Source organism: Biomphalaria glabrata, chromosome 5, assembly GCF_947242115.1.
Source record: "Biomphalaria glabrata chromosome 5, xgBioGlab47.1, whole genome shotgun sequence".
Lineage (NCBI taxonomy): Eukaryota > Metazoa > Mollusca > Gastropoda > Planorbidae > Biomphalaria > Biomphalaria glabrata.
In genome coordinates this window covers 6,435,837-6,450,027 of record NC_074715.1, presented here as the reverse complement: position 1 = coordinate 6,450,027, position 14,191 = coordinate 6,435,837, and the positions used below count along the sequence as shown (strand labels likewise).

Below are 14,191 nucleotides of genomic sequence, written 5' to 3'. Positions count from 1 at the left end.
GCTCTAGCTGATAGGGCAGTTTACTTTTTTCTTCTCTTGATTAAGGCAGCTTCATTTCTTTTGCTCTCGGATAGGATCGTACCAACACGCACTGTGTGTCCCCATGCACTTCTGGGGCTATTTCCTCCACATACTTTCGTTGATGCCTGTGGTTCTCATGTCTGCTGCAGACATCTCAATAGGTTAGTCTTGGGCGTCCCTTGGGTCTGACTCCCTCCACAAGCTTAGAATATAAGATATCTTTCGGGATTTTACCATTTGGCATGTGGGTTACATGTCCGAGCCAGCGTAGTCTTTTTTGTCTCAGAAGAGCATAAATGCTGTGCATATTGGCCAATTTCAACTGCTGATTGAAGACATGATCCACCCAAGAGATGCACATTATGCGTCTCAGGCAGCGCAAGTGGAAACTATTCAATCTGTGCTCTTGGTACATATATGTTGACTATAACATACTGTTGTAACTCTGTTCCCGCGCTGATATACATGGTGCGCACTAGCACACTGTTCCACACTGTTGAAAATACCAGAGAGGAAATAGAGACAGATGGATTGAACGTCTACAAACTTGCGAATTTGACATTACACATGGTAAAGGACAGATCCATCAGAATGCTGATGCAATGTCTCGTTGACCCTGTAATATGGAATGCAAATATTGCAGGAAAGCTGACAAAAGAGAGGCGATCGTTGATTGTCATCGTTTAGAGGTGAATATTTCCGGATCATCCTGGTCTAATGAAAAGATACGGGAAGATCAACTAAAAGATGAAGATCTAGCTTCCATTCTCTTATGGAATGAGGACGGACAACGACCAGACTGGCAACACATCTCAGAGAAAGGGGCTGCCACCAAAGCATACTGGGCTCAGTCGGACTCGCTGACGGTCGTTAATGATGTCATCAATAGGGTATGGGAATCCGAGGACGGCACAACTAATCGTCTTCAGCTGATGTTGTCTAAGAGTGACTGAAGTACTAGAAGAGATGCATAATATCTCCAGTGGATCTCATCTCGGTGTTAACAAGACTTTGGAAAGGGTATCGAGAAGACGTGGAGGAATGGTGTCGAAGATGCGACGTCTGTGAGGCATTAAAGGGCCCACAACGTAAAATAAGGTGGCATATCCGGCAGTACAACGTAGGTGTCCCCTTTGAGAGAATAGCAATGTATGTAACTGGGCCATTTCCTGAAACCAAGAAAGGGAATAGGTACATCTTGGTGGCAATTGATTACTTTACCAAATGGCTTGAGGCATACGCAATTCCTAATCAAGAAGCCATCACGGTAGCTGATACACTAGTACAAAATAGGATTAGTCGGTTTGGTGCCCCTATTGAGTTACACTCCGACCATGGCCGAAACTTCGAATCCAAAGTCTTCCAAAAAATGTGGAATCACGAAGACTCGCACTACCCCTCTTCACCCCCAATCAGATGGAATGGTGGAGCGATTCAACCAAACCCTGGAGCAGCACCTTTCAAAGGTTGTCGATGAACGACAAGACGACTGGGATATTTATATTCCGTTATTTATGTCATATAGAGGATCCATTCACGCTAGCACAGGATATACACCAGCAAAGATGTTGTTTGGTCGTGAACTTAGATTACCATGTGATCTATTATTTGGTCTTCTGGGAGATACACCAGTCACTGCCTCCGAGTATGTATTCAATCTTCGAAAAAGAATGGAGAGTGTTCATGATCTAGCCCGAAATAAGATCAGGATCAATAGCGACTCGAAACGATATGACAAACGGGCCAATTCCTCTGGGTTTCAATAGACCGATCTGGTATGGTTGTACAACCCTCGGAGGCGGAAAGGGAGATCCCCAAAGCTACAAAGAGACTGGTAAGGTCCATACCGCGTCGTAAAGAGGATATAGGATACAGAAAAGTGCACGGTCTAAGCTGAAGGTCGTCCATGTGGATCGACTCCATCAGTACTGTGGCGCTACAGGTTCTGTTCGGGACGAACAGGTTTGAGGAGGGGGAGCAGTGTTGTAACTCTGTTCCCGCATTGATATACATGGTGCGCACTTGGTGTACACTAGCAATTGTTCCACACGAACGTTGAAAATACCAGAGAGAAAATAGAAACATGATGGTGAATGTCGGCTTATTTTGAAAAGATCAAACTAGATCTAAGAGAACCTGACATCCTGTGGTTTGTGTGTGTTCTTTGTTATATTTATTAAATCATTGTCAATGTTATTCTTCCTCTGTTGAGTGCTTTCCTTGAATTTACAACAATACTTTATATCCGTGCAATTATGATAACCAGACGTCCGCCCAAAGGAGGACATAACTTCTATCGTGGGGTCATGCCATTTGTCTGTCAGGTATTGGCCTAAAGTGTGAAAAAGTCCGTTTTTTTTGGCTGTTTTTTCACTAAAAATACATTGTATCAATTGAACTAACTCAGTCCATTAAATACCTTGTGATTAAAACAAACAACCTGCAATCGCAGCTGTGTATCAAGGATTGGCCTCTTTAGTCACACAAGAAGTTGCAAAGGGAAAAGATCGTCTCTCGAGACGTAAAATGCCACAGAGACAGAGATTTAAACACAATAACTCACGCGTTGTCATAAGACTTTTCGAGAGTGCGAAGCGAGACGCTTTTATTCCTCTTTGTAATAAACTTGCAAGTCAAATGAACGTTTAAAGATTGTCTTATGCTGATCAACGCTCAGTTGACAAAAGAGAAAAATAGGCTTTCCGTTAATTCAGGCATTTTTAAGTTCCATACACTATCTATGTATGTTAAGAGTTAAAATCAGAACTTAAGATCTAGTGTTAGATCTAGATGTTCATATAATAAACATACCAATAAATAATCGCACAAGTAAGCCTTCCTCGCTGGCCGAATCAGAAAATGCGTAAGTTTGCGCTTCCTATGGCGGTAAAGATTTAGCTTGACGACATTCGACGGTTTCCTTCGTTATAATTAAACGTCTTGTTCGACATTCACTATCAGCGTTGACTATCTTTTACTGTTGGCCTTTCGCCTGTGTTATTGGATTTCGTTATTCGAGTGTTACCTCCATTTGACTTAACTGCTTAGCCGACATTTATTTGGTTACTGTCAACGACAGTCTACATTTCAATCGACACTAACATATTACTATACTTTTTATTTGTACTTGACAAATGACATAAACTTCTTTAGGAAGAAGAACAAACATGAAGCCATTCTCAAACACATGACCTACTTACATGTCATGACTTTGTGGAGTTGTTGAGAACGTTGTGTCTCAATCAGGAGCGCTTGATGTGGTAAACTGTCGTCAGACTCGTTGTCTGTGTTCATCATCTTCAATGAGCCTCTAGACACAACAGAAATTCAATCAACACTTTTAAAATAGTCAAAGTTAAAAAAAAAACAACAAAGTAGCGCGAGAAGTCCGCTATATGCTCAGCAATGGACTGGACTTCAAATTAATTTGGTCAACAATGGTCTGGTCTGGTGTCAAAGAATATCGTAAAGAAATCAAAAATGATGTTGTGACTTTAAAAGTTGAAACAAAGACACTGAGCCTCGACTAAAACAAAAACGACAAACACAAGCATTTATCTTGTCACACAAATGCGCCGATACAAATCTCGTAAGTCTAATTATATTTCTGATTGTTGATTATATCCAATAGGAAGACGTCAATGCTAGATTATTGATGAAATGACTTCCATATAAATTGCCAGACAAAGAAAAATGTCATGCAGGAACAAGGACACGCTGATAGTGTGAACTAGTGTCTAGGGCTGACCTGAACACACTATGTGAACTATGTGAACAAATCTGATACTTTCATTTGAAGTAAATAAGTTTCATGGCATTAAGTAAAATTTGTTTTCATAGCGGAAAGATAACATTTGATGCATTGGCTTAATATGTGTGTCTGAAGAGTTACTGCATCGGTTAAAATAGTGTAAAAGTGTTGCTCTACAGATGAAAAATTAGAAGCATTGAGATATTAATTCAAACTTAGATCAATGAGAAGTATTAATGCTAGATAAGATCAGTGAGAAGTATTAATGCTAGGTTAGATCAATTAGAAGTATTAATGCTAGGTTAGATCAGTGAGAAGTATTAATGCTAGGTTAGATCAGTGAGAAGTATTAATGCTAGGTGACATCAGCGAGAAGTATTAATGCTACGTTAGATCAGTGAGAAGTGTTAATGCTAGGTGACATCAGTGAGGAGTATTAATGCTAGGCTAGATCAGTGAGAAGTATTAATGCTAGCCTAGATCAGTGAGAAGTATTAATGCTAGGTTAGATCAGTGAGAAGTATTAATGCTAGTCTAGATCAGTGAGAAGTATTAATGCTAGGTTAGATCAGTGAGAAGTATTAATGCTAAGTTAGATCAATGAGAAGTATTAGTGCTAGGTTAGATCAGTGAGAAGTATTAATACTAGGTTAGATCAGTGAGAAGTATAAATGCTATGCTAGATCAGTGAGAAGTATTAATGCTAGATAAGATCAGTGAGAAGTATTAATGCTAGGCTAGATTAGTGAGAAGTATTAATGCTAGGTGACATCAGCGAGAAGTATTAATGCTAGGTTAGATCAGTGAGAAGTGTTAATGCTAGGTGACATCAGTGAGGAATATTTATGCTAGGTGACATCAGTGAGGAGTATTAATGCTAGGCTAGATCAGTGAGGAGTATTTATGCTAGGTGACATCAGTGAGGAGTATTAATGCTAGCCTAGATCAGTGAGAAGTATTAATGCTAGGTTAGATCAGTGAGAAGTATTAATGCTAGTCTAGATCAGTGAGAAGTATTAATGCTAGGCTAGATTAGTGAGAAGTATTAGGCTAGGTGACATCAGCGAGAAGTATTAATGCTAGGTTAGATCAGTGAGAAGTGTTAATGCTAGGTGACATCAGTGAGGAATATTTATGCTAGGCTAGATCAGTGAGGATTATTTATGCTAGGTGACATCAGTGAGGAGTATTAATGATAGGCTAGATCAGTGAGAAGTATTAATGCTAGCCTAGATCAGTGAGAAGTATTAATGCTAGGCTAGATCAGTGAGAAGTATTAATGCTAGGTTAGATCAATGAGAAGTATTAGTGCTAGGTTAGATCAGTGAGAAGTATTAATGCTAGGCTAGATCAGTGAGAAATATGACGTGTTTTTCGTTGGTTTATGTAGCATAAATGCAATAATGACTATGCTCTTACCTCGGTGGTACTGGAAGGGAGACAGTTTCTAACTTCATTTTGTCACGTCTTTGTTTGTCCACTTGTTCTAACATCTCCCTCAGTACTTCCACAAGGGACGTAAACTGTAGAGTACACAGCACATCATAAACAAGCGGACAATAGGAGTTTCTAGAAATGTATATTAAGATCCTATTGTCAAGTAGGCCTATATTGTATTCTTTGTGTTATTAAAATTGAAATCTTGATTTTAATGTATTGTATATTATTTTCATTTTAATTTTATCGTCACATAAAAATTTGCATTTAATATGATTTTTTTTTTCTAAAGCAAATCTCTATTTTTTAAAATAAATCATTCATACTGTGCAGACTTCTAAAAAACAGTCAATTGTGTTTATCAAATGTATTTATTACTTCAAATATTTATATGCAGCCTATTTTAAAGATAAAAAAATGGTTAAGGTTATTTTTTTTAGATAACAATTGAAATATTTTAAAAATAACGAGTTTGAAATCTGAAAGAAAGAAGAAAAATGTTGAATTCTTTATGTAACATGTGCTCATTGTGAAAAACAGATATTTACTAGATACTCTAACTTATATGATGCTGAAAATATTTATCTATTGCTAGAGCCATTTACTGCAGTTAAAAGCTAGAGGTATTTAAAAAAAAAATAGTAATGCCCGGAAACAAAAACTGTTTCAGCCCAAACATCCCTAAATCTTAAAGATTTCCTTAGTCAAATTTCCAGAGTTTCCTGACTTATATTAGTGAACTTATTTTCGAATGCCCTTTCGCACAGGGTAAACATCTGACAGTGACTTGATAAATGCCGGCTAACTTTCCAAATCCACTTAATTTACTTATTGTATATGACGCTATTAAAAAAAAGCTCTCGAATCCATCTAATCTTTGCAGCAGTTTTTTGTCTGTTCGTTCATTAAATATTCTTAAGAGCATAATTAATTTGCCATATAAATATATCTACAAAAAAGTCTACATTTGTATTGAACCTGTTCCATGGTGAGTCCAGGATTTACAGTATGTGGAATTAAAGAAGGCATCACTTTGGTTGCTAGAAGATTGTGAGTTAGGCCAAACTTTTTATCACTCAGCATGTGTTTGTAAATACCTGTTATACAAAGAACACACACACGAGTGTTAGAGTGTAAATACTGCTAAACCCCAAACAGCACATCTAATACAAGAACTTGACAACAAGAGTTTTAATAAACAATGTGGCGTTTGAATTACAATTACATCGACAGCCAATTCAACACAATTGGCTACACTAACTTCAAATGCTTTCTTGTACTTAACAGAACTGCCTAACTAAACATAACAAGTCTCTCTAGCTCCTACAGCTACATTGTCGAGGACTCAAAGGTACCACAAGTCCTTACTGTTTTGCTGTCCTGGGCTTAACTGCCATTTCTTTTACACTGTCTCTCGAGCGGTGAAGGCTCTTGATCACATGACCACAACACGGGTCATACTTGCATGTACTAGCAGTACTGTCCTTTGTCTATCGATAGCCGTTGACACGTTGACTTGTGTGATTGGCCTGAGTCGTGTGTATCAGTAGGCCGCACACACATTAACCCTTTCAGTCCGCGACTGAAGTTACTACAGTATATTTAGTACTTTATAAAAGAAAATGTAGAGTCAATGTAGACATTCCTTCCAACCGTTACTATTAATAACATTATAATGGTAGCATGATTTAGCACAGTGATTCCCAAAGTGGTCTTCATACCAAAAACCAGAAAACATGACAAGGGGTCTATGAGAAAAATTTTGGGAACCACTGATTAAGCATGTCAGTACATATTGTAAAATATTGGGCGGCCGATAATTGTCTCCAACAATTTGATCAATGTTTGACAAACTTATATTACGTAGAATTCTTTGACAGATACTTACGTGACGGCAAGGATGGTTGCCCAATCTATCAACACTAAATTAGCCAGGCATGTAATATTTACAGACACCTAGTTAATCTTAACCCTTATCTTGCACGCAGTCAGTCAATTATGATGTGACGTCGGTCGGATAAACCTTTAAACCTGCTAACCATTATGTCGATCAATCAGGTGGATTTTTTGACGTCATCGTTGTATCTTCAGGTAGTTAAAACAAACTTTTGCACAGAGTTGCGTTAAAGTATTGAATAATGTTCTAGTTCTGGGGTTTCCTGTTTAATTTTCTACAATATAAAAAAATTGACTGACTGATCACTAATCCTCCAACATGCGATGGACGAAAAAATACGGAATTTTTACCAGTTATTGGCCATCCCATTGATGGAGAACAGACCCTAAAAAAAAAGGGGTAAGGACTTCTAAAGTTCTAGGGCCATAAAAGGGAGAGGCTGTGGCGGGAAGGTGAACGTTGGGCCTACCATTGATGGATGGGGGAAAATGTCCCGGTAAAATAAAATGTGAAGAGTTTCCCTTGGATTAAAACATTCAGAAACAATTATGAGTCATTTTATTTTGTTGCACACAAGAATTCGGATGTTGGGTCGAGGACAGGAGAACGAATAAATGGAAAAGAGACAATGCTAGAAACAGGAGTTGGGGAGGGAGCTAGCTGAGAAGAAAGGGGTACAGTATGAGTGAGAAAAAGATAACAGAAATTGTTGTGAAGTGGTAGGACGGTGAAAGTGAAAGGGTGTTGTGAAGTGGTAGGATGGTGAAAGTGAAGGAGTGTTGTGAAGTGGTAGGACGGTGAAAGTGAAAGGGTGTTGTGAAGTGGTAGGACGGTGAAAGTGAAAGGGTGTTGTGAAGTGGTAGGATGGTGAAAGTGAAGGAGTGTTGTGAAGTGGTAGGACGGTGAAAGTGAAAGGGTGTTGTGAAGTGGTAGGAAATAAATGAAACATAGAAGGATGGAGGGACTGGGAATAAATACAAGGTAGAATGATGGACGGCCACAAAGTAAATTATATTATTTCATTGTCAACTGTGATATTTTATATGGTACATTTACAATATTATTTTTTTCTTTTTTGTAAAATCTTTCCCGATCTTTTTTTCCATTTGTTTTTTCTACGTTTTTCTTTAGGTTCCATGATATCGTCACTATGTCATTTCTTTTCTGTTTCTCTCTTATTGTATTGTATTGCTTAAAGAACTTAAACGGGATCTTAACAATCAAAGTGTAAACAAAACGTAAATTACTGTGATTGGTTTAGAGTGAAAATACCCAATAGGAAACAAAACGATAATAAACAAGGTTACAAAGACAGTTAGTGTGGAAACACAAACTCAAAATGGGCCCCCGAAGTGGTCCATCTAGAATCTAGAGTCTTCACCAGGATTCGAACACGGAACTTGCGGTTCCAAGTGCTTTACCCCTCAGCTACAGAATCCCCATATATTCATTTAGCGTACACTTATATTTTTTTAAATAATAATTATTAACCTTATCCATACATTCACAATTAATATTTTGTTACATGAAATAAAGAGAAACTAAAAAATATATATATTCTTCTTACAAAATTATATAAATTGGCAACATGAAAAAAAAAATCTTGACCTACTTTATTAAGCTACAGTACAAATGACTCAACAAGACTTTCCCCTCACAAATAAAAATTAATATCTCTATTGTCATTTGTCATACAAACTAGACATAGATCTATCTATATTTAGACCTAGTTCTAGATCTAAATCTAGATTCAAGGTCTAAGTCTAGGTCTAGAAATAGATCTAATATTCTAAGTGTAGATCTAGAATTAGATCTAAGTATAGGCCTAGATCTAATTAATTATCTATCTAGATCTAGAGCTCGATATAGAATCTTTATATAGAATCTACTATATCTAGAATAGAACTCGTATGAATTTACATGTTCAATATTAGAATTACTAGACCTAGGCCAATGTTATGATATAGTAGGTCTTTCATTACCGGTAATGGTGTACTATGCTGTTCGTATCCGATTCATTTCTTAATGTGATACTATTGTTTACATAATAAATAAATCTGCACCCCTAAGCTGTCAGAAGATAAGTTATTGCCCTAATAATTAAAATTTTGTTTAAATTATCAATACATATCAATACATATCTATATCTGGGCTCTATTTAGTCTTACTTGGACTGTCAAGTGTAGGCCCCTATAATGAGGATATGTCAAAACTGTTCGCTATAGAGATTTTTTAAATTTATTTTCAAACTTATAACTAAAACGAAGTTCGTATCAAAATTCTTGTTTAAAAACAACATTTGAATCAGTATTGGAAACTATATTCTATAATGATCCATTTACACTTTTGCCATCTACGAATGAAGCTTGATTTATTAATGAAGAAGTCCACGACTTTAAAAAAAAAAATTACCTCCCCTGAAGTTTTTCGTTGATAAGTGGTGTAATTTTAATATAAAAATCTGCTAGCATATATAATTTTAAAAATTAGATTGTTCAATTTCGGAAAAGAAAAAGTAGCCGTTGCATCAGAACTTTGAAATATCATGATGTCCGATTTTCATTTTCTCTTCTAGTTTCTGAGATCTAAACGGGACGGACGGACTCAGAAAACTAAAAGCGTGTTTTCCCCTTTCGGGGGCCGCTAAAATAAATACAATTCAATAGTTTTAAAATATTGAAAGAATGTAAAAAAAAATAGAGAAAACTTCGATTGGAAAAACAATTTCAGAGAAAGTAACTTGGAAGTGAGAGAATGCGTGAGTTCCAGGTCGTCCTAGAATGTAGGAAAAGTTTAGTGATTCCAAAGAACAAATTTTTGTTCCAAGTGTTAAAGTTTTAGATAGTTGTTAAGTGGGAAAATAAGGGATATGTGATGAAAACTAGTAGCAACAAAAGACATTCTGCATTGATAAATACTTAGCAACATCTTAGACGATGACCTTATTACAACAACACAAGTTATAACTTATAAAGATATTTGTAGTTTATGATAAATACTATAAATTACACTTTTATCATTACAATTATATCATTGTATGTAGACCAAACATCTTCATGTTATAAGGAGCAATACTAACCTACAATACACATGATTACATCTGGATCTTGAGCAGTTATATTGGCAAGGAAGGGCAGTATATTATCCAGTATCAACATTTTATCTAAACTGTCCAATAAATGATCAATGCATGTCAGAGCGTTGATACGGATCTGAAGCAGTCAACAAAGAAAAAGAGTCAACAACATATTTGATCAGCTAGTGATGATATTATTCAATGTACAACTATTAGGCAAATAGTATTTATTATTTGCAGGATTGGGATTGGAAGCTTTATTGTTAAATAATGGCTGGTAATTATGCATTAGGTTAGTAAAAATTCCATTAGTTAGTAACTATAATAGTAAAATAAGATGTCTTGCAGTAAGATTATGAATATTATTAATTGTAATCACCTTGACATTGTTAGAGCGAAAAAATAAAGATTTAGCTTTAGGTAGAACCACTTTTCTTAGGATGTTGTCATCAAGATATTCTTTAATCACACCAATAGCACCCAATGCAGCTTCCTATATGGAGAAATACTAAGATATATCAATCATATGTTCATGATATAATCTAGAGTGTTGCAAGCTTACCTAATAAAACGAATACGACTAGCTGCTAAGCTTTTAGTGTGCTGCCATAAAATAGAAGGCCTGGCAGTTGTTAATGAAAGTTCAGTAAGAAAAATTATCGAGACACCAAAGTAAAGCTAATTAACCAACACCCAACACTCTGGGAGAGATTATCAAACAATAGTTTCTCTAACATAACATGTTTTACCAAAACGTTATTAACACTATCTTTCTCTATCTTACCAATGAACACTTTGTACAAGGCATATTATTTAGTAAAACTTCACCTACCAGCACAATGTCTAAGGAGTGTAACAATACCTAGATCTAACTAGGATCAAAACACATTCAAAACAACATTTCTCCAAAACGAGTTTTTTCCTAATGGCGGACCTGCCCTCATTGTGTTGGTGTCATTCAAACGAAATGTTCAGAGAGCGGAAAAACAAATACAAATTTTGCTTCGGTATAACGTATAGGCCTTATGAAAGTCAACTTTCAACAAGGAGTTTCTTTAAGAATGAGCAGGGAAGGGCTTTTATGTAACATTGACCTGCAAGCATAAAGGAAAGACTGAAGTGTTCTTACCTGAGCCTGAAGCGAAGAAGAATCCAAAGTATTAAATACAAAGGGTAGAATTTCTCCCTTAATTTCATCCATTGGCGACTTGGTCAGTAGAATGTCCAACTTGTTGAGTATATATACAGTTGCCTTGGATTGAAATAGACAGACAATGACATACTTTTATTGCTACTCGAAGCCAAGTGGCAGTGATAAGAAATACGAAGGAAATACTCATTATGCTGGCTGTTGGTACCGTTACGTATTACTACAATCAACTGAACCCTTGTTGGCCAAGTCAGGAAGCGCTTGACTCATATAAATGTGTCTACTACACTCCGTGTCTTTTTCAGAGACATTACTGCCAGAGATGGAGTTACTTACCATTGCTGGGGGGAAGCCTAGGCGGTAACTACACGTCTGCACACGCCTCTCTTCCATACTGACAGGATCGAAATGAATGGAATAGTCGGGCGGATGCAGGAATTTGCCAGAGAGAAGTGATCTGACAACTGTCCCGCCTAGCTCGCCTATGAAACTTAAAAACCATTTTTTTTGTAGGGTTTACTCCCTTAGCCTTAGACCTTACAGAGACTCACACTAGACAGTGAGGCTATTATGTTATAACTAGGTGTTTGGTTTGTGTGTGGCAGTACGGGAGATGGTTACTTAACTTTTATTGTTACTTTTTACTATAACCCTATTTATTAGCAACAATCAATGGTCTACAATTTACTGGAATAACTAACATATATACTGATATACCTGCACTGGCTTAGTATTGGCAAGAATGGCTCTAAAATCTGGCATAATCAAATCAACATAGTCCGCTCTTGTGGCATAATCTATAATTGTGATCAGTGTAGGTAAGGCATAAACAATGGAGTCAGAAGATTTACACTCATTCAGTAGTTCTGGTAATACATTGTTGTACAACATTTTCTGAAATACATAGGGCCAATAAGCCATCACTTAGTACATACAGTACGTGACCTTCTAGTCAATGTTAAACATTTACCATCGCCATAATTTAAAGACTCATGATAACCTGCAACATCTAAGTGGCAATGTCTAACAAGAGTAATAATACGAAAATAATGATATATCATTTATACATTTACAACATGTAATTTTATACAAAAATGATTTAGAAAACAAAAACTATATATGCATACAATTACTCTCTGCATTATTTTTAGGAAAATTTACAATAAACCCCACAATGGCATGGTTTCATTAATAATAATAGTAGTTTTTACATAGCGCTACTATCGTGCTTAAAGCACGCTCAGAGCGTTATGGTCCAATCTCATTTGTGGACCAGTGGGGGAGGGGTATCTGGGAGAAGGTTTTCCGTGCTGCCTTTAGGCGCTCAGTAAACACAACTCTACTCGAGTCGGGTGTCGAGCCCACTTCATAGGTAGCCAAGCCAAGTTCAAGCGTACTTAGCCTCTCGACCACGCATCCCACTGACATAATTGTAAGTACCCTTTTTTTTTTCAAAGGAAAATTTCAGTTTTTTTTTAACATCATGCAGTATATACATTATAAGTGTACTATTGTTTTATTTACAACAGTCAAATAGATACAACGAAGAAAACGCATAGGTCTGTTGTCACCTTTGAGCTGATAATTGCTTTGCAAAATGTAGCATAAATCTATGCTAATCTAGTTAGTAGTAACTAAATCATAAGGCTCGTATTCGAGTGCTCATATTAATGAGAAGTGCAGTATTTCGTGTGGATCCAGCGCAGACCTAAACATTGTCCGCCGGTGGTCCAATAAGGTTCTCTTTTCACCGTCAGCATCTGTCCTCGACAGTGAATTTCTTAAACTGACTAATACACCAATGTATCATTGTAACACGGACATTTTGAACACTAAACAAATGAATCCCTAAAATTCATTCTCTTTCAAACAAAAACAGCGATAGCTTGAATTGGCTTCACGAAACTTTGAACGCTTTCGTTTATATGTCCCAGCTGAGGGATTCCGAGTCTGGTCGTTTTCCCTTTGTCCACTTCTTTTCATGCCCCTCCCACGTGGACCTCTATGATAACTGGGTGTAACAGAGACACACAGACACCACCTTTCATAACCTCGATCGCCACTTGGTTCCCCGTAAATACATTGGCAAAAAGTAAGTCGACGTAAAGGAGATAAAGCTGAACAGCATTGTTTCTGTTATCTGGTTCACTGATCTGGAGCCGCTAGCGGTCCTTTCAAAAATCTAGGCCACCATTTCCTGAGATGCCTCTCGTCTATTACAGTATCTCTAGAAGGGTTTAGATTGTAAGAGCACTTTCGGTCTCTTGTAGATACACATTCTCTGCTACATCGATGATATATTCGCCTTTATCGTGTCTCTGAAGCCCTTTCCATTAGGACAAAACAAAAGGTGTGTATTTGAGCTATATTGATTTATTGCGAATTCTCTATGCATGTAAGTGCAGTTATATTTCTTATGTGGTTATTTTATTTCTCATGCATGTGATGTATATAACTTGATTACTTTTACGACGTGGGTATCTGCTTTAAATGTATGTAATTGCATTATCGCTATAGTTATGCTGACCAGCACATGGTAACAGTACATTTCCATACATTTATATAAAGTTCGTCCATCAAAATATAATTTGAAATATAATATCTTATACTATACTTACGTACGTGTGGCTTGTGAGACATGTGGGCCTTATTACTGAATATTACCAGAGTGTCATTGACCATGATACTCTATCCCTAAAATCTCATATTCCTTGCATGTCTTGGACTATCGCTACCTTTATCAACACCTTGCTTCATTTACACAGTTTTACTTAGAAAGCGATTCTGTTAAAACCAGCCTTATGGTTTTTACAATATCATTACAGAATCATTTCTAAAAATTGCGTGTCTTGAGACGAG

The 14,191-nt window shown here is 36.7% G+C and overlaps 1 protein-coding gene across 2 annotated transcripts in view; it reads right to left on the bottom strand.

The window, feature by feature from the left end:
* The window catches only part of LOC106058514 (SCY1-like protein 2), a 95,857-nt gene that overhangs the window by 13,788 nt on the left and 67,878 nt on the right, over window positions 1-14,191 (bottom strand). For both annotated transcript variants that reach the window (XM_056031331.1, XM_056031332.1), the window contains exons 10-16: window positions 12,050-12,226; window positions 11,312-11,434; window positions 10,562-10,675; window positions 10,186-10,318; window positions 6,188-6,306; window positions 5,192-5,295; window positions 3,222-3,331 (exon numbers count right to left, since the gene is read on the bottom strand). In XM_056031331.1, coding sequence (XP_055887306.1) covers window positions 3,222-3,331; window positions 5,192-5,295; window positions 6,188-6,306; window positions 10,186-10,318; window positions 10,562-10,675; window positions 11,312-11,434; window positions 12,050-12,226 — 880 coding nt within the window. The remainder of the gene's footprint in view (window positions 1-3,221; window positions 3,332-5,191; window positions 5,296-6,187; window positions 6,307-10,185; window positions 10,319-10,561; window positions 10,676-11,311; window positions 11,435-12,049; window positions 12,227-14,191) is intronic.